This window comes from Eptatretus burgeri, chromosome 14, assembly GCF_056783735.1.
Source record: "Eptatretus burgeri isolate ZD-2024b chromosome 14, Ebu_testis_v1, whole genome shotgun sequence".
NCBI lineage: Eukaryota > Metazoa > Chordata > Myxini > Myxiniformes > Myxinidae > Eptatretus > Eptatretus burgeri.
The window spans coordinates 53,749,905-53,773,867 of NC_140974.1; the positions used below are offsets into that span (position 1 = coordinate 53,749,905).

Genomic DNA, 23,963 nt, shown 5'->3' on the forward strand with positions numbered 1-23,963 from the left:
TAGTGTATTTACGTATTTACAATACATTAAATGGAATAATCTTTAAATAGTAACGTGAACTTTTCGAAAATTTAAAAGTTAATGATAGATGCTCTCAAAAGGCACCCTCAATGCGAGGATGTGTACAAGTGTTTAGTATTTAAGTAGATCCGGATCGTGTTATTAAAGAGCCGAGTCCTAATATAAAGATTTTTGTCTTCACAAGAAGAAGAAGAAGAAGAACAACGCCAAGCGTTCTTAGAACAGCGTTTGCTACTATACGCGAGACGCTGCTAAAAAAAAAAATGTTTTCATCCCTCCACTCTCTCTCCCATAATAAATAAGTGATTTTTGTGATATTACTTTAATCATCAACCTACCGGGCATAGTGGCGTGCGCCTGTAATCCGGCTACTCTGAGGCTTGGGTTGGAGGATCGCTTGAGGACGGGGCTTTGCACTGGGTCGCGCTATGAGAGGGTGTAGGGCAGCCTGGAATCATGGCGAAACCCAATCCTTATCCCTGTGTCGTAAGAGGCGACTAGGGTTGGTCAGGAAGGGCATCCGGCGTAAAACCTGTGCCAAATCAGTCTGCGGATCATAACGGATGATCCGCTGTGGCGACCCCGAACGGGAGCAGCCGAAAGACGAACAACAACAACTTTAATCATCAACCTGTTTACTGGCTCTTTTGCATCCTTAGGAGTTTCTGCGATTGCTGGAAGAGAAGGAGAATGAAATAAACCGCATTGAAAGCACGGGCGAATCACTTCTTCAAAATAACCACCCTGGTGCGGACACCATTGAGGTAACTGTTTTCCACCAATTGGTGAAGTTCAAAAATTGCTGAAAAATTGCTTTGGTTGTTTATGCTTAAGTTTTGAGGAACTTTGAGTCTGTTTGAGATATGATTTAAGTGCATTGATCTTTTATTCGATTAATTGTGGTTCGCTCTTCTTCATCCCTGTTCTCGTATGTCAAGAATCTTCCCGAAAACATTCCAGGCAGTCTATGATTTGGGCATCTGTATGTTTCGGAAATGTTGGTTTTCTTGTTTAATTCACCACGTAATATTAAACTTTGGTAGCAGCACAGACCGATTGGCAGGGGTGGAGGTAGATTTGGGATGGGGTCATTGAGGGTGGTGGCACAAGCCACGTTATGGTGTGCGGTAAGCTATAGGTTGTCTGTACTTCCTGCTTGTCCTTCACTAGAGCTATGGAATGGTAGTGGTGACTATAAGTTATCCAAGATGTTCAAGCACTGGGTGAATTGTGAAATATTCTTTACATGATGTTTTTCTCCTTTTGTTGTTCCAATTTGTTTCACAATGTCGATTGTTTTTCATTTGTTGCTACCTCGGTGGACGGAAGTTATGTTTTCACCCCTGTCTGTCTTGTTTGTTTGTTTGTTTGTTTGTCTGTTTATGTGCAGGATATTTCAAAAAGTTGGAGACTGATTCGGATGAAATCTGGTGGGCAGGTTAGGTATGTGACAAGGATGAATTGATTTGATTTTGGTGAAGATCCGAATCCGGATCTGGATCAAAGAATCTTTCAAGTGATTTTTCACCATTGAGTGATGGGGCGAAAATTATATATAGAACAATATCTCAAAAAGTTACAGACGGATTCGGATGAAACTCGGTGGATGAGTTGATTAGGTGACAAGAACAAGCCGATTAAATTTTAGTTCAGGTCCGAATCCAGATGCGGCTTATCAGTGGGATACAAAACGTAAACTAATCAGCTTGGCAAAGGTATGCGCTCTACCGAGTGCCTTTCTCTAGTGTATCTTGTTTTCATTCCAATGTGTGTTATGTTACCATTATAATGCAATCATGACCTTTAACATTGTGATCTTTGAACAGATTGTATTTTATACTCATTCCCTGGTTCATAGCCCTTGATATTCTAAAAGTTGTTTTTCCTGAACCCCACCAGGATCATGGTTATAATATTCAAGAAAGTTATGTGCGTGATTACAGACGGTACAGCCAGATTCACGCCTCTGTACAATTTGTGATGCTCTTTAGTTTGATGCCTACTGATGTTGACGTAATAACACACAGTTATATTTGGATGTTTCTTCAGACGCCATTGAACTTTGACTGGGACAGCTCAGAGACTAGCGCAGATAAACTGCCTATCCTGCCTCTTCCGAGAGTTTAAATTTTCTCATAGAAATTGGCATTTGTCACTTTTGATTATATTGTGAGTGTGTGGAAGCATGAGTTGCGTACTTGGGCTGAAAAAGAGTCGATGATCACCATACATTAATGTAACCATCCCCGACCGAACCCTAGGCCTTCATGCAGGTTCTACAGCTGCAGTGGAGCTGGAATGTGGAACTCGTCCGATGCATAGAATCTCACCTGAAGGAAAACACTGCTTACTTCCAGGTTTGTTTCCTGATAGTGACTGTGCACGATAGACCTGTAATGTTTTACCAGGACCACTTTAATGGCCCAGGTAAATTATAAAACACAGTAGGCTGACAAAACATTTAATCATCACTCAACTCACTCTGAGCATGGGAAATGTATGCATAGGTGGTCGTGGAGGAAATGTAAGTGGTTTCCATTTACACATTAACATTTTAACAAAGTGTGCACACCATGTAATACTATGAAGATTGCTTAGGTATGATAAACTTGATAAAATGTTAAACACAGAACCTTATTGAGCACATAACAACCTGTTAAACCATTATAAATGACTGTCATACCCAGACTGAAAGCTTGTTCCGTTTATTTTGACTTTCTAATGATCAGTGCACCGTTGCTATGGTTACTTCTCCATCACATTTTATGGTGTCAACAAATTGTGCAGCTCCACCAGAGTCATGCCCCACTCCCACAGGACCGTGCCCCCACTCCCCAGTTGCCCACTAATGTGGAGTAAAATTAACACACTTGTGCTTTGTTCTCCCAGTTTTTCAAGGATGCTAAAGATGCAGAGGAAACGCTGAAGACTCAGTCCGATGGTCTCCGTTGCACTTACACATATACAAAGTCCATGAGTCTCCCACAACTTGAAAAACTTTACAATAATCTAATGGTGAGAATGTAAGGTTTCGCTCTTCCATACAGGTAGCATTTATTTTTATTGTGACAAATTAATATTGGCAAAATATCAACAATCATAATGGTTTTTCATTCTCAATGTTCAATGAAATGATGTTTTTGTTATTTTTTTGTCATTTCTGCGGAGATGGATTAGTTCTGGAGGTGGAGGTGCATTGGTTCCATCATTAAATGTTATTCACAAGGGTTCTACTGAGGCTTATGACCGAAGGAACTATAAACATTATCCTTCATTGATCTTAAAATACGACAGTAATCACCCATGTTTTAATATTTTAAATCTTCACCCCTCGTGTTTTTATTTTATAAACAACTAGAGTGGATACCTGATGCTGCCCAGGGAATTTGGGGGGGGGTGGGGGGGAATGTACCCTGCACTCCAGCTGGGTGAGCTTTTCCCGGCGGGAGTTTTAGGACATGCAGCAAATTGAAAAGCAATGGAGGGATTGGCCTCATGGTGGTCACCTTTTGCCTGCGGGGTGGCGGCAGCACAGCCTGATCCCTCATCCCAATATACACGTTATAGCACCTCTTGGTGGCCTCAAAACGGATTTCAAGTCCAACGTGTGTGAGCTGAAATCCTTGCCGAGATTCTGAAGTACATCCACCCACAATTTGGGGCCTCAAGGTGCTTCAGTCTGACTGTGAATGAGTAACGTACAAACACACAAACAAACACACAAACACTTGTAAATATTTATACCATAAGCCTCAGTGTTTTTATTTTTATAACCTTAACCCTTCGTAGTTTTATTTTTAAACCTTAATCCCTCGTATTTTTATTTTAACCTTCACCCCTAGTGTTTTTTTTATTACCTTAACTATAATTTAGTGTTTTTAGTTTTAAACCTTAATATCGCTTGTTGTTTTTTTAAACCTTATTTGTTAGGGTTAGGGTTAGGGTTAGCCTTGATATTTTAATTTTTTTAAAACCTTAACCCTTGGGGTTTTTATTTTTTTTTAACCATAACCAATTCGTGTCTTTATTTGTTAAACCATAACCCTTTGTGTTTTTATATTTTTAACTAAAACCTGAATGTTTTTTGTTTTTTTTAACCATAACCATTCGTGTCTTTATTTGTTAAACCATAACCCTTTGTGTTTTTATATTTTTAACTACAACGTGAATGTTTTAATTTTTAATCCTTAACCCTTCATGTCTTTACTTTTTAAAACCTGAAACCTCATATCAGTGTTTAAAAAAACCAACAAAATCTGTAATGATGTGTTTTTATTTTAAAAGCTGCAAACAATGCTGTTTATATATTTTTTTTAAACCAGAACCATTCGTGTGTTTATTTGTTAAACCGTAACCCTTTGTGTTTTTATATTTTTAACTATAACGTGAATGTTTGTTTTTATTTTTAATCCTTAACCCTTCATGTCTTTACTTTTTAAAACCTGAAACCTCATATCGGTGTTTAAAAAAACCAACAAAATCCGTAATGATGTGTTTTTATTTTAAAAGCTGGAAACAATGCTGTTTATATATATTTTTTTAAATCAGAACCATTCATGTGTTTATTTGTTAAACCATAACCCTTTGTGTTTTTATATTTTTAACTACAACGTGAATGTTTTAATTTTTAATCCTTAACCCTTCATGTCTTTACTTTTTAAAACCTGAAACCTCATATCAGTGTTTAAAAAAACCAACAAAATCTGTAATGATGTGTTTTTATTTTAAAAGCTGCAAACAATGCTGTTTATATATATATTTTTAAACCAGAACCATTCGTGTGTTTATTTGTTAAACCATAACCCTTTGTGTTTTTATATTTTTAACTACAACGTGAATGTTTTTATTTTTAATCCTTAACCCTTCATGTCTTTACTTTTTAAAACCTGAAACCTCATATCGGTGTTTAAAAAAACCAACAAAATCCGTAATGATGTGCTTTTATTTAAAAAGCTGTAAACAATGCTGTTTATATTTTTTTAAACCATAACCATTCGTGTTTATTTGTTAAACCATAACGCTTTGTGTTTTTATATTTTTAACTATAACGTGAATGTTTTTATTTTTAATCCTTAACCCTTCATGTCTGCACTTTTTAAAAGCTGAAACCTCATATAGGTGTTTAAAAAAAAAAAAATCCATAATGATGTGTTTTTATTTTAAAAGCTGTAAACAATGCTGTTTATATTTTTGAATCCCATTCCTTATTGTTTAAAAAAAACAACATAATTCTTTATTTTTTAACGCAAAAATTAAATGAAAACTATGGGAGAAACAAATGTACTTTGCAGTACGTCTAGGTTTTTATTTAGACTTGCTTGTTGAAACACAACACCAATACCTGGTGATGTTCCCACTCCTCTGTGGCATTCTACAGGCAGAAAGAGAAAGCCTTACACAAAAGAACAACTTGGTGTCCAACCTGATTGCACGTGCCAAGACCGTAGTCCAGCTCAAGCCCAGACACCCTGATGAAAGGCTGCAGAGTGCACTCCCGATTATAGCCCTTTGTAACTACAAAAACAACAAGGTAACCTGCACTGAAGGTTTTGAGAAGGAATATTCTTATCCAGAAAAGGTCGTTGTTTTCCAGGCAGGTTGCTCTGCAAGGATCTGCTCAATCGGAAACTTATCAATGGGTAAACCGAGTAATCAGTAATCATTACTGAGTAATCTGATATGTATTTCCTGTCATTAATGTTTATAAATTGAATATTTACAACACTCACCCTTTCCCCTCATCAACGTTTTAAAATTGATTCCATAAAACAGAACCCTGCCCCCCACCCTCTTTACCACCATAAGTTTGGAAAGTAATTAGTAAACTTACGAGTTGACATGTTGGTTACTTGGTATATGGATGCTTGGATGTGTTGTATGAGGAGGTGTTGTTCCTGTTACATTTGCTTTTGCTTTATATAGAAAGAGGAGGATTGTTTGAGGTGGAGTGGGGGAATAGGGGTAGTGCTTATTCGTGTCTGTATAATTTATGTTTAATTTCAAGGTGATTAAACCACAGGGTGTTTATAAAGTCCTTGTGCAACTTTAAACTTTAATATCTTTAGATGTACTATATGGCACTTTAATAACTTTCATGCATGCCCAGATTTTGAAGTTCCCACACCCAAAACTTGGGGCCTCTAGGTGCTATGGTTCGACCGTGAAAGGATAATGGATAAACGCACAAATGCACAAACAAACCATGCACAAACACACAAACACAAACTTGTTTTTTTTTTCTGGAGTGATCGAGGCAGCGTTCTACTAGAAACCGCCCAAGGAAAAAATTTTGTACACTCAAGATGACTGTTGAGCTTATATACATTTAATAACTGAACAATGTGTCTATCATGAATGAAAGGTACGCAGAGGAAATCAATTAGTCATGATTAATATTTGAAGTCTTTGATAAAAAAACCAAAAAAAAACAAACTCCATGTCCTTTTCGTTTTTGCCCAATTTTTCAAGGCTGAAGAGTGTGCAAATACAAGATTTATAAACAAACTGTATTTCACATGTGCATGGACATTTAATTCACGTATTATGTGAAGTGAATAAAACATACGTGTCAAGTTAATTTCGATTAAAAGCAAGTTGGTAGGAATCTAAAGCGGATTTTATTTTAATTTATTTACTTTTATCAAACATGGTAAAATGCCATTCGAGAGATTGTCAGTGACGCAATACACGAGAACATTGAGATAGTCGTTTATTTATGGCTAATGATAAGGAGGTTTCAAGCAACTTTTAACTCTGTGATTGTGGAGGCATGATATTAAAGATATAATGATCGATGCAAGAATGCCCTTTTTCTTTTATGAGCAGGAGGAGGGGAAGATGGTGTTTGGAGGGTGGTGGAGAGCAAAGATGGGGGGGAGGTTGAGATGTGAGGGGAGGGGTTGAGGTCTTCTGATGGGGGTGAGGGGAGGTGGAGCAGTTTTGGTAGAGGGAGGGTTATGGAGCTGTGGTGAGGGGGGGGATGGGGAGGGGATTGTAGCCTTAGGGTTGTGAGGGGGAAGTTGAGGACGGGTTTTTGGAGGGGGGTGGTGATTTGGGGTTTGTGAGTGGGGGGGGGGGAGTTGAGGACTAGAAGTCACATTGTACATACCGTGCATATTCTGTGGATACCTGCTCGTATTTACCTTTTCAAAGCTGTTGTTTTGTTGAAACATTTTAGCACTTCTATACAATATCGAACAACAACAAACTTATTGCACATCTCCCTATCTCTTCTCTTATTTATGTTTTTATTTTTCTGCTTCATGTGTGCTCTTGGTAGTTTTGTGTGTTACATGTGTAAAGACGGTGTATGGACAGACATGTGAGTACTCTAGAGTATGTTTTGATCCTTACAGGTGAACATCAGCCCTGGCGATCGGGGGCTCCTCAAGGACAACCTGCGGCGAATCCACTGGCACATAACAGCACCAGGTGGCCAGAACGATGATACCCTCTCTGTTATCTTCCAAATTCCAGGACCAAACAAGGATGCAATGGAGATTGCCCACCGGTAAACTCTCTGCACAGTCTGGCTTGGGTGTGCGCTCATGTAATATGTATTAGTTTTTCATTGAGTATAAACCAGACTCGGTGGCAATCGTAGAATATCGATTACAGCGTCCACTCTGGGAATCTGGGAGGTCAGCCATTTGAATCCTGGCCGTGTCATACTAAAGACTTAAAATATTGCACGTGCTGCTTCCTTGCTTGGTTTAATGGACAACCCATGTGTGTTGGCATCCATGGGGAGGAGGAAATTCCTCATTAATTGCTCCACTTAGGGCAGAGCTAAATGGTGGGGCAGATAACAGCAATTTTTGAGAGGAATCGTGCAAATTATGATACACGCATCAAATTTGGCACATTTGTTCTCCAGGGGATTCTAATCAAATATGCCCGATTGGCCATTTGAAAATCGAAATTTTGAAAAATTTGAAAAAAAAAAAACTTCAAAAAAGTCAAGATCACGAATCAATGTTGGATGCTGGCTGAGATTGGTGAATGTTTCAGAAACATCATCAAAGACGTTCCATGTCTGCCATGCAGTTTTCTTCCCTTTACCGCGGAAGGCAGACACGACATCACATCCAGTGAACGCATGGAAGTATGGGATCCCTCTAGCTTTCTCAGGCCCTATTGCAGAAACTACCTCATGGACTGGAATCCATCGTGCCTTGGCTCCTTGGCCAAAGGCAATCCACATGTTCTCAAGACCTAGTTCCTGTAAGGATGGCAGTACAGATATTGCTATGACGAGTACGTCCATGTCATTAGCCTTAATGATAATGGACTTGCTACCATCCGTCGTTGCATCCCTGGTGTGTACAAATATTCGAGTGTCAGCTTCTTCATGACAACATGGAGACACAGCATCCAGTGACTTCCTTGTGTTGCTAATGGCGTCTTCTACTTTTGTGACAATGACTGTGCTTGTCGTCTGTGCTTCACACATCTTTTCCGCAAGGAAGTGAAACAGCTCAGTCTTGTTGCTGTCATCTCGAAGAAAGCTTCTCCAGTTACTTGGGGTCTTACTGGTTCCTGTCACTCTTCTTCTGATTCCTTGCCCCCTTTTCGAACTTGCCTCGGACTTCAGACTTGACTTCTTGTACAGATCAAACACTACGTCCACCCTCTCGTACCTGGCACCATAGGATTCCACCTTTGGGATGATGTCTGCTTTAGCATAGTCATCAAATATCTTTGAAGTGCGTGGAGGTAGGGCATTCATAAGTGCTGAGCCATCAATGATGACTGCATCTCCCCTTGGTTCTCTGTCTGGGATGTTCACTTGAGCTTCAAGAATTTCAGCCAGCTGTGACTTCAATTTTTTTTGAAGTTTTCTTTTTTTTCTCAAATTTTTCAAAATTTGGATTTTCATTGGGTAGATTTGGATTGGGTAGATTTGATCAGAAAGTCCTGCAGAACAGAAATGCCAAATTTGATGCTTGTACCATCTACTACTCTAAAAAGCGATGCCAAAAGATGATGTCCCCAGTACCCAGAGTGACGTCGCTTCCCCTAAGCTCAAGAGCTGTGTTCGTCTGAAGTTAGGTCTGGTGTTGTCTCATGTACTTGCCTGCAGGTGTGTTGCTTGATTTGTAGTACAGCTCATCCATGAGCCTTAGACCTTTTAAACCAAAAAGTCTACATTGCCATGATTAAAACTATTATTATATATTTTGTCAATCATAATATGATCAATTATGCAAATGAAAGTTATTTTCTGAGATGTTTTTTTTTTTTGCCACATATCAGCATTGATCAGCAAAATCAGAGTAATCTCGACGTGTGGCAGCAGCTTGCAATCAATCTCAAGTGCATGATCTACTGGAAGTACTTGCTGCGTGATATGGAGGTCGTTCTCAGCTGGACGATAGACCAGGTAAGGACTGACTGCCTCTGAGCTTCCACCCATAGCATGGAATGGTTGTCTTTGTAGAATCAATGAGCACACAGCACAAAATGTTCTGAGGCAAATGTGGAATGGATTTCGCTCTACACCCGATTATCGTAGTTCTTCTTCTGCTCCTCCTCCTCTTCCTCTGCTACTCCTTCTCTTCCTTTTCCCTTTGTAAGGGGTGAGATCCAATGGTACCAAGCTTCTGCCCTGCCTTGACCACGATACTCCTCCACCTCCCTCTGTCCTCAGCCAACTCTCTCCACTCTCCAAACACCCTGACCTTACCGATATCCCTCCTCACACAATCTTCTCACCTCAACCGCAGTCTACCTCTTTTTCTCCTACCTCGCTCCCTCAACCTATCCACTCTCTTACCCATTCTCTCTTCCTCCATCCGTGCCAAGTGCCCAGACCATCTCAGCTGGCATTTCCCTAATCTCCCCGTCAAGCTCATCTGCACAGCAATCTCCTCCCTCAGTTCATCCATCCTCTTTCTATCCACCTTTTTCACTCCCACAATCCTTCTGATCCAGTTTCTCTTGCAGACCTGTAGCCTCTGTTGTTTTGTCTCTGTCAGTGCCACTGTCTCCAGACCATAAAGGTAGGCCAGCATTACCCATGACATCATAACCTTCCCTTTCAATTACCTTGATACCTTTCTGTCTGCCATTAATCCCTCTACCCTCCTCCATGCATTCGCACCCACCTGAATCCTCCTCTGCACCTCTGCCTCCGACTTAGTACCCCGGTACCTGTTCCCCCCAGATAGTCAAACCATTTTCCCTGGCTGATCTCCTTCCCCTCTAACCTAATATTCATTTATTTTCTCTGATGCCTGACCCACATCACCTCAGCCTACTTCATACTCAACTTCAGTCCATGCTTCCCAAAAGCCTCCTTCCATTCCCCAAGTAGCCCCTGCATCTCCCACCTACTCTCCACCACAACAGCCAGATTGTCCGTATTCATCATCTTCCCAAGAATACCCCTCATGTTTACCTTCCCGCTCACCGGCTCCATCACCATGATAAACATGACTGTGCTGAGAGCACTTCTGTGCCTCAAACCAATGTTCACACTGGACTCCTCAGAAATTCTAGGACCAACTGAAACGTTTCCCTTCGTTCCCTTCCTTGTACATCCTTTCCACCAACCTCACCTCTGCTTCTGGCACTCCCACTCATGTCAGTGTCACCATCACCATTTCCCTCGGGACATTGTCGTAGGTTTTCTCCAGGTCCACAAATCTCAATGCCATTTCACCTTGCACCTCCAACCTCTTCTTCACCAGGTGTCTCAGCATGAACATCCCATCCATCATCCCCCTACCCGTTCTCAACCCCTGCTGTCCATCTCCGATTTCCATTTCCGTACTCTTCCTTATCCTCCCGTCCAGAATCCTCTCCAGCACCTTCATGACATTACTAAAGAGCGCAATGCCCCTGTGTTTCCCCGGATCTTGAACATCGCCATTCCCCTTCCATATCGGCACAATTAACCCTGTCCTCCACTCCTCCAGAACTGAACCCTCTCTCGTACATGTATTCAACAGCCTCTTCGTCCAACTGACTCCAACTTAACCCACTGCAATTTTCAATTCTGCACACACCTCATCAATGCCTGGCACTCTTCCCTTCTTCATCCTCTTCAATGCCATCCGCACCTCCTCCTCTGTGATCTCCACCAACTCCACCCTTCCCTTGACATAACACGGTAGCTCCAGCTCACTGCCATCCCCTCCTCAGTTCAACAGCTCACCAAATTATCTTCCCACACCTTCAATACTGCCTGCCTCTCTGTGTGGTAACCGCCCCCATTCTGAATCACCACCCAACTTCATATCCTTACCATTCTCATCCCTGTCACAAGCCAATTTATATATCAGCTTCCTCCCACCATCCTCTTCCAACTTGTTGTACACCTCCCCTTCCATATCATTCCTCCCCTTATCCACAGCTCTCTTTGCTGCTTTCTTCTTCTGTACATACAGGTGCAGCAACCCGGCATCTGGCTGCCTCCCCCTATCCTTGATCTTCTTGATCTATTCCAAACCTCTTTCTTTTCACCAACTGCCTTCACTGCTTCCTCCATCCACCATACCCGGTTTCTCTCCATTGACGATGCACCCTTTCCTGACGTCCTTCCACACAAAACTTCTGCAGTTCCCCTAAACACCTCTCCATACTTCTTTCACTCCTTCAAACCTTCCACTTCATCGCTAAGTTGCTTATACCTAGCCCTCAAACTCTCCTTGTACTCAATGACGATGTTCCCCGACTCTTCCCCCGCCTAATAACCTTCCGACCCCTGCTCCTAACCTCCCTCCTTTTCTTCTTCCATACCACAAACACCACAGGTTTGTCCTGGGTGGTAACATGCTCTCCCGCCACTGCCTTACAGTCCTTAACCCTCCACAGCTGTCGCTTCCTTACCACCACCAAATCCACTTCTGTTCTATGTTGTCTATTCCTATAGGTAATCTTGTGACTTTCCCTCTTTTGAAAGAATGAATCCCCCGCAATGCACAGCATCATTTCCATCTCAACCATTCCCATCATCCTCTCCAGTGTGTCCCTGAATGTCTGCTTCTCCACCCCAGTCCTTACTGTTGGAGGCCCCTATATTAACATACCACAAATGACCATTTGCCTCTATCACCAACCATGCCATAACTATCCATCCCTCCCATCTTTCCACTCTGACCACCTGCTTGCTGATCTCTTATGACAGTATTATTCCCACGCCATTACTCCTTCCATTCCCATCCACATGCAACAGCTTGGACCCTCCCACCAGCCTTCTCACCCTGTCTCCTTTCCATCCGGTCTCCTGCGCACACAACACTTCCAAACTCCTTCTCTGCATCATCTCCACCATCTCAACCCCTCTTTCCCCCCATTGATCCCACATTCAAACTACCTAGTCGGACCTCGCTTCTGAACAGCTGCCTGCCTGACAGAGGTCAGCGTCTTGATTAATTTGGGACTTCAGGTCAGCAATCAGCAGCGCTGCCCAGGCTGACCTGCTGGACCTACTACACTAGCCAGCTGTCCCCAACATGTGCACACACACACACACACACACACACGCAATCCTCTTCGACTCCCTCGCGCAATCCTCATCTCCATCGTGCAATCCTCCTTGTTCAGAATCTTTGCTAAGCCTCAGTCTCAGTCCGTCAGTTCCCTGCTATGCAGGGCTGACCCATGAAGGCAAACAAAGCCGAGCCCACAGGCACAAGGACGAAACGCAGCCTGATCCGCCAAACCACTCCACCTCATGGCGTGTTGAGCCGAGTCAACAGTCCCAAGGGCGAAACTCAGCCCGATCCACAAACCACTCCACCCCACCGCGTGTTGACCCGAGTCCACAGGCCCAATCCTGATTTGATTATTTCCAATTGATAATGAGTGAATATGAATGCGTGAGTAATTTCCTTGAGGAGATAATTTTGTTTTAATTTCGACATCTTGAACGTTGCTTATTGGTTCAACACGAGAAGATGAAATGTGTGATGTTACTGCAATGTCTGGACTTGTTCTTTGCAGCGGTTGTCCAGCCAGGAGTACAGCCGTCTCATGAACGACCTTGAGAATAACTACGAGGAGTTCATCAGGATGAGCCAGGATGCACAGGTCCTTGATTCAGATGAGATGGTGAAGCTTCGTCAGGACTACAACACAACTGTGAAACATTTTGAGAATGTTTCGGAGGCCTGGGAGGGACAAAGGGTCATCTCTGTTGGAAACACAGGAAGTGTCAGTAGCAGCAGTGGTGGTGGTGGACCAGCGCCCATAAATGACATGCCTGTGAAAATACAAATTACACCTCCTCTCAACAGCAGTACGTATAAGTATGGAATGGGATGTTGGGGGGGGAGGAGGGGGATGGGTGAGAGTGGTGGGGAGGGTTTTGTTCACTGATGTCGTGTTCGTCGGAATGGAATTTGTCTGTAACATATGATGTGGGTAGAACTGATTGTTTTGCTGATGATGTAGAATGTAGAATGTGCAATGTAGAATCAGGAAAGGAAACATGTGTGGTAGCAGCTTTTCCCAGTAGGTTTTATGAAGCATTGTGGGTGAGGGGGGAGGGAGAGGGTGGGGTTTGGAGTTGTCACCGGTACCCTGAATAAGTTCCAAATTCCTGCTCAAATCAGCTCCAGTGGAATGTTACACATTGCCAGGTTCTGTGAAAGATCTGGACCAAATCACTTGCTCTGAGTGCTCTGAGCTGCCGTCTTCATACCGATAACAATAGACATTGCATAAGAATAAATATTTACCCTCGCTGAAGGATTCGTAGAGGGTATTTCGTTAGGGTCCGTTTGTTTCTCTGTTTGTCTGTTTGTTTGTCTGTTTGTCTGTCTGTGTGTGTTTGTTTGTTTGTCTGTCTGTGTCTGTTTGTTTGTTTGTCCGCACAGAACTTTCGTGATTTTCTCCGCAACCGCTTGTCAGATTGAGCCAAAATTTTCACCATCGGTGGGACTACTCATGAAGAATGCTTTAATGATAATTATGATGTTATAGGTCACATGGTGTGGCAGCCATATTGGAAAAACAGAAAAAAATTGGACCTCTGTATCTCTGAAACCGCACCAAGAAAACAATTGAAACTTGGCACATAGCAAGTACTCCTCATGGGGAATGTGTAATTTTTTTTTTCATAATGTCATCGTTGCCCTCGTTATGACGTCATAATTGCATATGTAGAATGCTACATCCAATCGGTATGAAAATTTTTGAGGGTCATCTAGGGATAAAATGGTCCACAGAAAAAAAATTCATGATGTCATCGGCCACGTGATTCGGCAGCCATATTGTTTAAAAAACAAAACATTTAAAAACCTTCTTTTCTGAAGTGGCTGAACAGATCGATGCAAAACTTTACAAGCATTACTGCCTTTCCATGAGGAACAAAAGGTTCACACATATATACGATGTCATTGGTCACATGGTTTAGCAGCCATATTGGATTTACCCTAAAACCTATAAAAAAATCTTCTTCAGAAGGCTGAACAAATCGAAGGGAAACTTCACACAAGTGTTCCCCAAGTCATGGGTGCACAAGTGGCACATAGCAAGTACTCCTCATGGGGAATGAGTGTGGTAATTTTATGACGTCATGGATGCTTGCCTTCATTATGACGTCATCATTGCATATGTGGAACGCTACATCCGATCAGTATAAAAAATTTTGAGGGTCATCTCGGGATAAAATGTTCCACCCAAGTTTTTTGATGACGTCATTGGTCACGTGATTCGGCAGCCATATTGTTTTTTGGGGGTTTTTTAACCTTCAAAAATCTTTCTCTCTGAAATGGCTGAAAAGATCGAGGTGAAACTGTACACACATGACCATCTATCCATGAGAACAAAAGTCACACATATGTCACATGGTTTGGCAGCCATATTTGACGTACCTGAAAACCTATAAAAAATACACCACTCAAAAGAAGTCCTGGTGAGGGTTTGCAATCTCTGATTGCTCTTTTTCTTGTTAATGTTTCAAGTGCAGAATTGTTTGGTCAAAATAATGACGTGGAATGTATGATAATTTGTCTCAATAAACCCACTTTATTACCCTGTTGTGCATTTATTTGCTGTGTCAGGCCCGGTGGACGCAAGATGCCTGAACTCCATGTCGGTTCGCCTCGGAGATTCCGAAGACCGCCTCCTCCAGCTCATCCAGACGCAGCTGCGCAGTGGAGACCCAATTCTCGAAAGCGAGACCAGGCTGGAAGAAGTGCAGGTGTGTAAGGAAGGTTTAGACACTGCAGTCACATCTTACATGTGTTGTTGTTGTTGTTGTTGTTGTTGTTGTTTTCTTGTTTACTTGATCGAATTGCTCATTAATAAAGAAGTAACATTAAATAGTGATGACAATGTGTACACTGATTTGGTGAACGATGCACCAAATTGTGCAAACAATTCTCTTAACCCACCCCAAAACTTGTGCTTTACACTCTCAAAGCTTAACTTAGGCATGTGGTTTACTAATGGTTGTAAAAGTTTAAAACAATTGGGTTTTACCATCAGAGAGGTAGCCACATGAAGAGAGGAAATTGTAACAGTAATATAATCATACGAGTTCCCTTGCAGGGAATTTTTACACAGGATGAGGCCAATTAGGCGATCAAGCCTGCACACTGATTTCTAACATATGGTTGTAAACTTTATCTGTTTTCTATCCTTTTTAAATGCTGAGCTTCAAGCAAGGAAGCAGTCAGTACCGTTTTTAATGTCTTTGGTAAAACTCAGTTGGGGTGTGAACTGTTGACCTCCCACACTCAAGGTGGATGTTCTAACCATTACACCAGCAAGGCTCGTGTTGGCCTTGCTAGTTGCTAGTTGACAGATTTATTTCGATAGAATGGCTTGGATGTACCATTCCAATTCTATAACCGGTTTTCATTGCATCCATTATGCTCACATTGCACGATTCATATTGTTGTTTGAATACCAATGGGACAGAAGCATTTGTGGGCAAAGTGTTTAATCGTTTGCATGCTGTTGAGCTTCTGATTGGATGAAGTTTATTTTCTTATTAACCACAAAAGCCTGCCAGTCAAGTTTTGTGTTTTGCTCTGCATTGTTTCAGGCTCAGGCAGGTTCATAGACAAACAGACCAAGTGGGGAACGCCAGGGAGACAAATATATTGCACATGCGTGGTAGAAACGAAAGGGGTGGGGAAGGGGGGGGCATGTGTGGGCAGCTGGGTTGGGTGTATGAGAAAGCATGAGAGGATGACGGGCAGCGCTCATTGTTTCTGTTTGCAGAGAAAATTGGATAATCATCCAAGGAAGGGATCCTGAATACCATTAGAACATGGAAAGTAAACTTTGGTGCCAGACACTTTCGGAAACTCGAGAGATGTTCGCAGAGATTGCCGTGACCTTTTTTCCATTGATGAGGTTAAAGGAAGCAACCGATCCATGGTGGAATTATCAGGGAATCCAAAATGGTGAATAGAATTGAAAGAGTTGGAGAAAAGATAATATCTGAGGTTTTCTGCAATGATAGATCCAATCACTTTTCCTTGTGATGGGAAGAAATCTGACTGTTCTTGTAGCTTGGATATGAGACTTGGAACCCCTCTTGTGAGTCCGGGTGATGTTTATAACATTCCAAAATGAAGGCAGGAGGCCATATGCGAAAGATCTTTTTAGAAGAGAGTGTGTGTGTGTGTGTGTGTGTGTGTGTGTGTGTGTGTGTGTGTGTGTGTGTGTGTGTGTGTGTGTGTGTGTGTGTGTGTGTGTGTGTGTGTGTGTGTGTGTGTGTGTGTGTGTGTGTGTTAATAGGAATCACAAGGACAGCAGACAATGGACGAATCCATGTCGGATTTGGGATTTGAACATGTTGTTGGCATCGTGAACCGTCTGTTCTAATGGGAACACAAAATGGGCCAAACCAATTTTACTGGCTATTTGAAAGATATTATTAGCAAATGGACAAATGAATACAATACATGTGTGTGAATCTGGATCCCGGAATCACGAGGCAAGTGTTCGGATCCGGACCGAACGTGAGTAATCCCAGATTTGTGTCATTGGTCAGTCATGCGACCGGTTGTACACACGTGCTTTGTGCAGGTTCAATGCCGAGAGTTGACGGACTTGAAGGATCAGGTGGAGGTTTTGGAAAGAGACTCTGTGGGACTACCACAAGACTCTTGGAGACTCTTAGCCAAGCTCTCTGAGAAAAGTCGTCGGCTTGTTGACCTCAGCCACACAGCACGAGATGAGTAAGTACAATCAAATGAGTATCCCAAGTTTTCCAAGGACTATGTCGTTCTTTCATTGCCTTCTGGAGCAATTGTCTCTATTTTCTCGACTTAGTTTTTAACCAAATACCGAAAAGTTCTTTGATGGGAGAGCATCTCAATGCCAGTATTATGAAAATTGGTTGTGCTCATTCTGAAGACATTAATAATAATTGAAGGATGTACAGGTGGGGGAGGGGGAGTGAAAAAGTTTTTCTTTCTAACAATTCTATTGATATCAGGAAACTCACCTGGAATGTGGCTATCTGGAAAGTCCATCGATAGGACTTGGTGCAGGACATTCACAAGGAACCTGGATGCAAGAGTTGGCCATTTGGCCCATCGAGCTTGCACTGTATTCTTTTGTGCTTCACGAAAGAAACCGTTGAACTTGTGCCGACGATGTCATCAACTGACTTATTGGAGTCGAACGTTCAAACATATATGAATTCTATATTCTGTATTTATTTCCGATACATTATACACTCTTGATATGTTCTTGGTAAAGCACAATAACCAAACTACGTAGATCGAGAGAGTGGCTCTTTAACGTGATTGTGTTTTCACTTCTAATCGCGTGTCACACGTGTGGATGTGGCTTTAAAATTTTGAGGTCTTCATCATCCCTTCATTCCCAATGTTTTCATCCAGCTTAAAAATCGTCGATCAGCTCGTCTCCAGTGTCTCAGAGTCTGACAATATGTTGAGGAGCTACGAGGTGCGGGTAGCGGAGGAGAACACAGCACCCAGCTCGTTGGAAGGAGTCCATGCCCATAACATGTTGCTTAAGGTTTGTGTCAAATGGACTTGTCAATTTGAATCACAAATCGATGCCATCCGAGCATTTCCAAGCACCATTCGACGGTGAAACCCCCTCTTCATTCTGTCCAGCAATGGCGGAGCGAGCTTGAGCAGAAGGATCGGCTATTCCGGGCAATGCAAGACGAGCTTGTGCAGGCAAGCTCTGTGAGTGAACGACTGAACCAGCAGCACAACTTGCATTACCCTGATGTGCGGCCTTATGGCGACCGCACGCATTCACTCAACGAGCGGCGCAAAAGTCTCTTCACACAGATCAATTCCAGGTAATCTCTCCCTGGGTAAATTGCTCAGGCCGGTGGTGTAAAAAGTTTGATTTTCCAAATGAAATTCTGTAATAAAAAATATTTCAATTTTTTTATTTAATAATCTAATCTGTTTGGGGAGGGGGGGGGATGTAGCACAAGCATGATGGGCCAAATGGCCTCCTCCTGCATCTAGTTTCCTTTCTCATATACATTTCTAAGGTAAAAATGTTCAGAAAGGGTACTTTTATATCGTGATCAATGACAAATCCAAGACTTTTGGTTACTTTTACGACATTGAAGTGACAGCTGAGCAGGTGTGCTTCCTGGGCCTGTGGAGGATGACTTCACCTGGAATGGTTAAAAATGGACAGGTCTGTGAATGAGAGTTTAAACATCATTGTGATTGAGGTCATTGACACAAGACTTCAACAATTTCCATCCACCACTCACGGAGCGTCCGTTAGTAATACAAGGTCTTCGTCATAATCGCTTTATAACGTCGCGAAAATCAAAACCATGAGTGTCTATGGTATTGTCTTCCTTCAGTTGTATTTCTCTTGAGAGTGTTTTTGGTTTACCTTGCCTTCTTGTTTTAATAAGTTATTTAACATTATTCAACAGACTAGACAGTGATAGGACCCGGGGCCATAACCTGAGAGTAAAGAGGAGAAGAGTTAAGACGGTAGCAAGGCAGGGGACTTTTTCTCAAAGAGTAGTTAATGCATGGAATGGTCTCCCTGGAAAGGTCGTGGTAGCAGAAAAAGTAGATAAGTTTAAATTAGGATTAGATAGGTACCTGTAAGTTATGGAGATAGAGGGGTATAGGGATGTTGATGAGACTTTTAGGTAGTTTGAGCATTGATGGGTGATTATGTACATATATGCGGAGTGCTGTTGGTGGGGGTCTTGTCAAGGGGGGTTGTGTGGTTTGATGTGTGTTTTTAACCAAGCTCATGCCCCCCCTCTCCCTTGTGGGGAAGAAAAGGGGGAAAAAAGAACAAAAACAAATAAACAAACAAACAAAAAATCATTTCATTAATTAAAAACTTTTTTTGCATTTTCTTCCTTGGATCTTGTGTAGATGGGTTGTTTTGGTGTTCGCGCAGGCATGATGGGCTGAATGGCCTCCACCTGCGTTGGATTTACTTGTTATCCTTGTAACAAGGCCACACAGCACTTTCATATCAAAGATATACCCAGTCCATCATTTAAATACTGTTAAATTTTTTAATGATGTCAACTTTGATACTTGGGACCACCCTTTTATTACACCTCCAATCCTCTCCCCCCCTGCCCCTCCCCATGTTCCAGAAATGCTTCCCCTATATTTTCACCTCTACTCAACCCTCACTCTGACCCCACATCCATGTTCCACATATGCCTCCCCTCGATTCTTCCCTCACTCTGATCACCAACCCCCCCCCCCCCACTTCCAACATATTTGCCTTCTTTCTGCACTTCCTTCCCCTCCTTTCGCTGTCCAATCAAACCTCCCCCTCCCCAATTTTCTTAATTTTTTTCCCCATTTTTCCCAAAAATTTGGCACCTCTTCACTCACCACATGATACATAGATTGCCCCTTTATAAACCAGGCCAAATTTTGTCTTTGTGTTATCAGCAAAACAAAACCACATCGAGAGGTAATAACCACCTTCTGCTCCCTTGCTTCCAGTTGCTACTCTCTCTGTTTATGATTTAAAAAATATTGACTCCATCAAAAGGGTCTCTCACACACTTGGTTTTATCAGGTTTTATCACACACTTGTAGCACATGCAGAACGTGCCACAGCTTACCTTCATGTGGTTTGTTCTACTTCTGTAATTGGCTGGTATATAGAAGCATAATGTATTGTGGCTCACTTTGACATCTGAACGAAGCAAATGTCAATGTGCATCGGTTGGTCATTTAGTTTATGTCTGGTGCTCTTAAAAAAAAAAATCCATCAAAATTATATTAATTTTTGTTTTGTCCACATTTTTCCCTCAAATTTATTTGATTAAACTGATGCATACTCACTAACTGAAACTTCTCTCGACCAGAGTTAAGGAGCTGGGAGATCTAAGCCGCCTGCTGAAGCCATACAGGGACAGTTTCCAGGTATTGGACCGCTGGCTTAACGAGGCCACCGGGAGGCAAAGGCAAATTCAGGACCTGTATGTGAAGGACAGCCGTACTCTAAGCGATCAACTTAACCAGCAGCAGGTGAGTCGATCCACACTGCACAACAAGTATCCATGATCTGATTGGCGACCATTAAGTTGGCGATCAGTGGTAAATGGCTCAACTTTGCTTGTCGTTTTGCCATAGATTTTGCTCCATGAGGTTGAAAGCCACAAATCGAAAGTAGATCAGTGTCGAGAGTTCTCTGAAAAGTGCTCCAACATAGTGCAGGTAAAGTATTTTGATTTGATACAAAAAAAAAAGTTTTGGTTCTTGTTCATCTTGTGTGTTTGAACTTTTTTGCGGAGATGGTCAACCGAAAACCATAGAGGGTATTCATGAAAAGTTGTGTTCCAAAAGATGTTTTATCAGCTGGAGGATTTGAGAGAGCTTGAGGGACTAACTGTAAAGACTTGGCCTATTGAGTGCTTTGGACAAATTGCTCATTACATGTTTTGTTTGTTGTAGTTGTTTGTTGTTGTCGTAGTTGAAGTCACAGCAGTTGTAACGTCATGGTATATCTGTTGTTGCTAATTAATAATGGGGTTGCGTGGGGACGGAGGGAAGAGATGGTGGGTCGAGCGAGGCCAGAGAGATATAAGACCGAGTCCACCAACCTGTCTGTGTGGTGAGCGAGAAGTACATCCAGGGACTAGGCCCCCTGCTAGAAGATGTCAATCATCTGAAAAGACTTCGACTTGATTGCCACCACGATAGCGATATGGCAGTTAGTGAAGATGATAATTTAAATGAAGTGCTCTGGCGTTGACGGATAACGATCGATGATTGTTGGATAATTGAGGAGACTTTAGTGCATTCTTGTGAATTCTTGTTGATGTTAAATGCAAAGAACCACAAGTGGTTTTTATCACATATTTGCATTTCAGGATTATGAGAAGGGCCTTGCTAGTTACCGTTTATGGGTGGAGAAGTTCCACAGCACATCCATTGTGCCACACAAGCAAACGTCGCTGTCTGAAATCGTCACAGAGGAGGTGAGATTAGTGCGATACAATAAGGGCTCAAGCTCTGAAAACGTTCCCCAGACATGGAGGTAGAGAACTGGCTTTGGAAACCGATTCCACTGCTCTTCTGGAACCTGAGCATTGGGAACTCATCTTGTAATCCGACACAAAATGTCACTAGGTCATCAGCGCCTTTGTGTAAATGAAGGAGAGTTCTTAAATTGTGTGAATTGTTCGAGGTCTTTTAACAACAGGCACAGTGTCAGTATGCCTGGTGTTGGCTTCATGGGTAGGGAGGTGGGCTTAGGATGCAAGGATCCTGGGTTCAAATCCTACTCAGCTGTTGAATTAATACCAGGTGGGGTTGACTCTCCCTGTCATCCTTCCGAGGTTGGCAAATTGAGTGCCACTATGCTGGTATCCTGTGTCGGAGTATCGACCCACCCAGGATTGTGCCCAATAGCCAAGGAGACTGCTGAGGCAGCACCAACGCTCTGCACAGAGTATGGTCCCAATGGATGGATGTGTCACATCCCATGAGTGTCGGTGTGATTTAAACACCAGCAGTGAAGCAGTGGCAATAAAATCAATTCAGGTTTTTCACTTTAGAATGTTTACATTAGGTAGACGAAACCTTAAGAGTACACGGAAATCTCCAACATGACAATAAGTACCTTTTTGCATCTGACGTTGCTTGGTGTGTGTCCACGAACTAGTACATGGATATTCAACAACGTTACAATGCACTGATGGCGATGACAAGCAAGCAACTTCGTCACATCAATGATATGTCAGGGAAGATAGGAGAGGAGGAGGTGAGACCTTTTGCTTTGGATGAATGAATTTGTGTACAATGTGTTGTTTGTTTGTTTGTTTGTTTGTTTGCTTATAGTGATAACTGAGCGTGCAAGCAACGTACTAATTGGGCACGCATCTGCAATACCACACTGATTAAGCATGTCTGGTTTACAGTTCTTGAGGGATGTTCGGAAATTGGAGGACCTTCTGAACAAACAGAAGGACACCATGCACCGCAGTTATTCTTGTGACCGAATATCCAAGTTGCCACGTATTGAGGCTGCTGTGCGAGATATGCCGGTAAGCGATCCGATTTCATGGTCACATGGTTCTGTGCAAGTCTCCACAATGACGTCACTCACTCACAATGAAAGAAAGTTTGTTTTGAGAGGACGTGTGTGATTGTCATCTTTATTCTCCAGTCATTTAAAGATTAATTCTTACCCATTTCCTCTCTTGGAATCAGCCCGCGACTATTTTGTGGTGGAGCTGTTTGATTTTGAAAGATGTTGTATTCATTGTATGACCAATGATTGGGATCTCCATACACAATGCTGCAGATGGTACAGAAAGACATCCTGCAGTACCAGATGCCAGTTCGTGAAGTCATGAGTAAAGCATCCAATATCGATCAGAAGATGCATGCTGACCGGTATGACTGTTTTGAGCCACACCAGATGGTTGCTTGTCTGTAATAACATTGGTCAACATATACCAACTAAACGGTGAAAATTGCAAGCTGTGAGGTTTTCCTGGCTCGGACCTTGATTGTCCATCAAACCAAGAAAATGGAACTCAAATTACAGGACTTCCGTGCCCTGCACAGGCTTTCTTGTAGCTAATATAAGAGAACCTTATCCATTTATCCATCAATCCCACCCATCTGTCCACCCATCCCACCCATTTTGCAGACTGCAGCAGCTCTATGACAATGTCTTGTCACTTTGGAAGGATCAACAAGCCGATGCCAATAGTCTACAGTGGTGGATCCGTTTGCAGGAGAACATCAACACTGTGCGAGCATGGACCCCTACTTCGGTGAGCAACACTAATAGACTGATGCATTAGCGAAGTAGCGGAGAGATGAGTGATCTATCCAGGGTGACGTGTTGGAAATGTATGCTCATGGGCAAAAGTAATTTATGTTGTTAATGCCAAGGCTGTATTTATGTCAACATGGTGACACAACCACTGTATAAGATTTATTTTAAGAAGTCGATGTACGTACAACTGTGCTTCAGTTCCTGATTTGTTGGTGTGTTGATCGATTGGCAGTTTGGGAAGCTGAGCTCCGACCAGCAACGTGAGACAATGCGCAATTTGGACTCGAACTACGAAGCTTTACAGAAGAACATGTATGGAGCCAAAGTGCTAGGTATTGAAGACCGTGCTAAATCTGACACCGATGTTAGATTTTGTCGCCAGCACTACCGCGACCTGCTGACAAAGATGGAGAAAGGTGATCTTTTTCATTCACGTTTCTCAAAATCAGCTTCAAAAATGTATCTTTAACCAGTACCCTCTTTTTGTAAAATTGAGAATTATAAATTGATAAACCAAAATCAGTAATGCAATCAAGAGTGTCATGGTAGCATGTTAACTACAACCATCGACAAATCTAACTCAACGATCCCAAGTTCCTCAAAGGTCTTCGCTATTGATGATCAGATTAACCAAGGAAATTCGAATGTTGAAATATGTTTTAGACTTGTGTTAAAAGCCTGGTGTTGGCTTAATGGTTAAGGTGGCTGACTTGAGATCTTAGTGTCCTGAGTTTGAGCCCCCTGTT

The 23,963-nt window shown here is 42.3% G+C and overlaps 1 protein-coding gene across 2 annotated transcripts in view; it reads left to right on the plus strand.

Annotated features, from left to right (window-relative positions):
* The window catches only part of LOC147013226 (uncharacterized), a 111,588-nt gene that overhangs the window by 36,105 nt on the left and 51,520 nt on the right, over positions 1-23,963 (plus strand). For both annotated transcript variants that reach the window (XM_085854876.1, XM_085854875.1), the window contains exons 8-26: positions 681-785; positions 2,283-2,378; positions 2,911-3,036; positions 5,399-5,551; positions 7,377-7,531; positions 9,277-9,403; positions 12,970-13,264; positions 15,033-15,172; positions 17,014-17,165; positions 17,835-17,973; positions 18,075-18,268; positions 20,291-20,453; positions 20,559-20,642; positions 21,299-21,406; positions 22,093-22,191; positions 22,349-22,474; positions 22,735-22,826; positions 23,086-23,212; positions 23,450-23,633. In XM_085854876.1, coding sequence (XP_085711002.1) covers positions 681-785; positions 2,283-2,378; positions 2,911-3,036; positions 5,399-5,551; positions 7,377-7,531; positions 9,277-9,403; positions 12,970-13,264; positions 15,033-15,172; positions 17,014-17,165; positions 17,835-17,973; positions 18,075-18,268; positions 20,291-20,453; positions 20,559-20,642; positions 21,299-21,406; positions 22,093-22,191; positions 22,349-22,474; positions 22,735-22,826; positions 23,086-23,212; positions 23,450-23,633 — 2,665 coding nt within the window. The remainder of the gene's footprint in view (positions 1-680; positions 786-2,282; positions 2,379-2,910; positions 3,037-5,398; positions 5,552-7,376; positions 7,532-9,276; positions 9,404-12,969; positions 13,265-15,032; positions 15,173-17,013; positions 17,166-17,834; positions 17,974-18,074; positions 18,269-20,290; positions 20,454-20,558; positions 20,643-21,298; positions 21,407-22,092; positions 22,192-22,348; positions 22,475-22,734; positions 22,827-23,085; positions 23,213-23,449; positions 23,634-23,963) is intronic.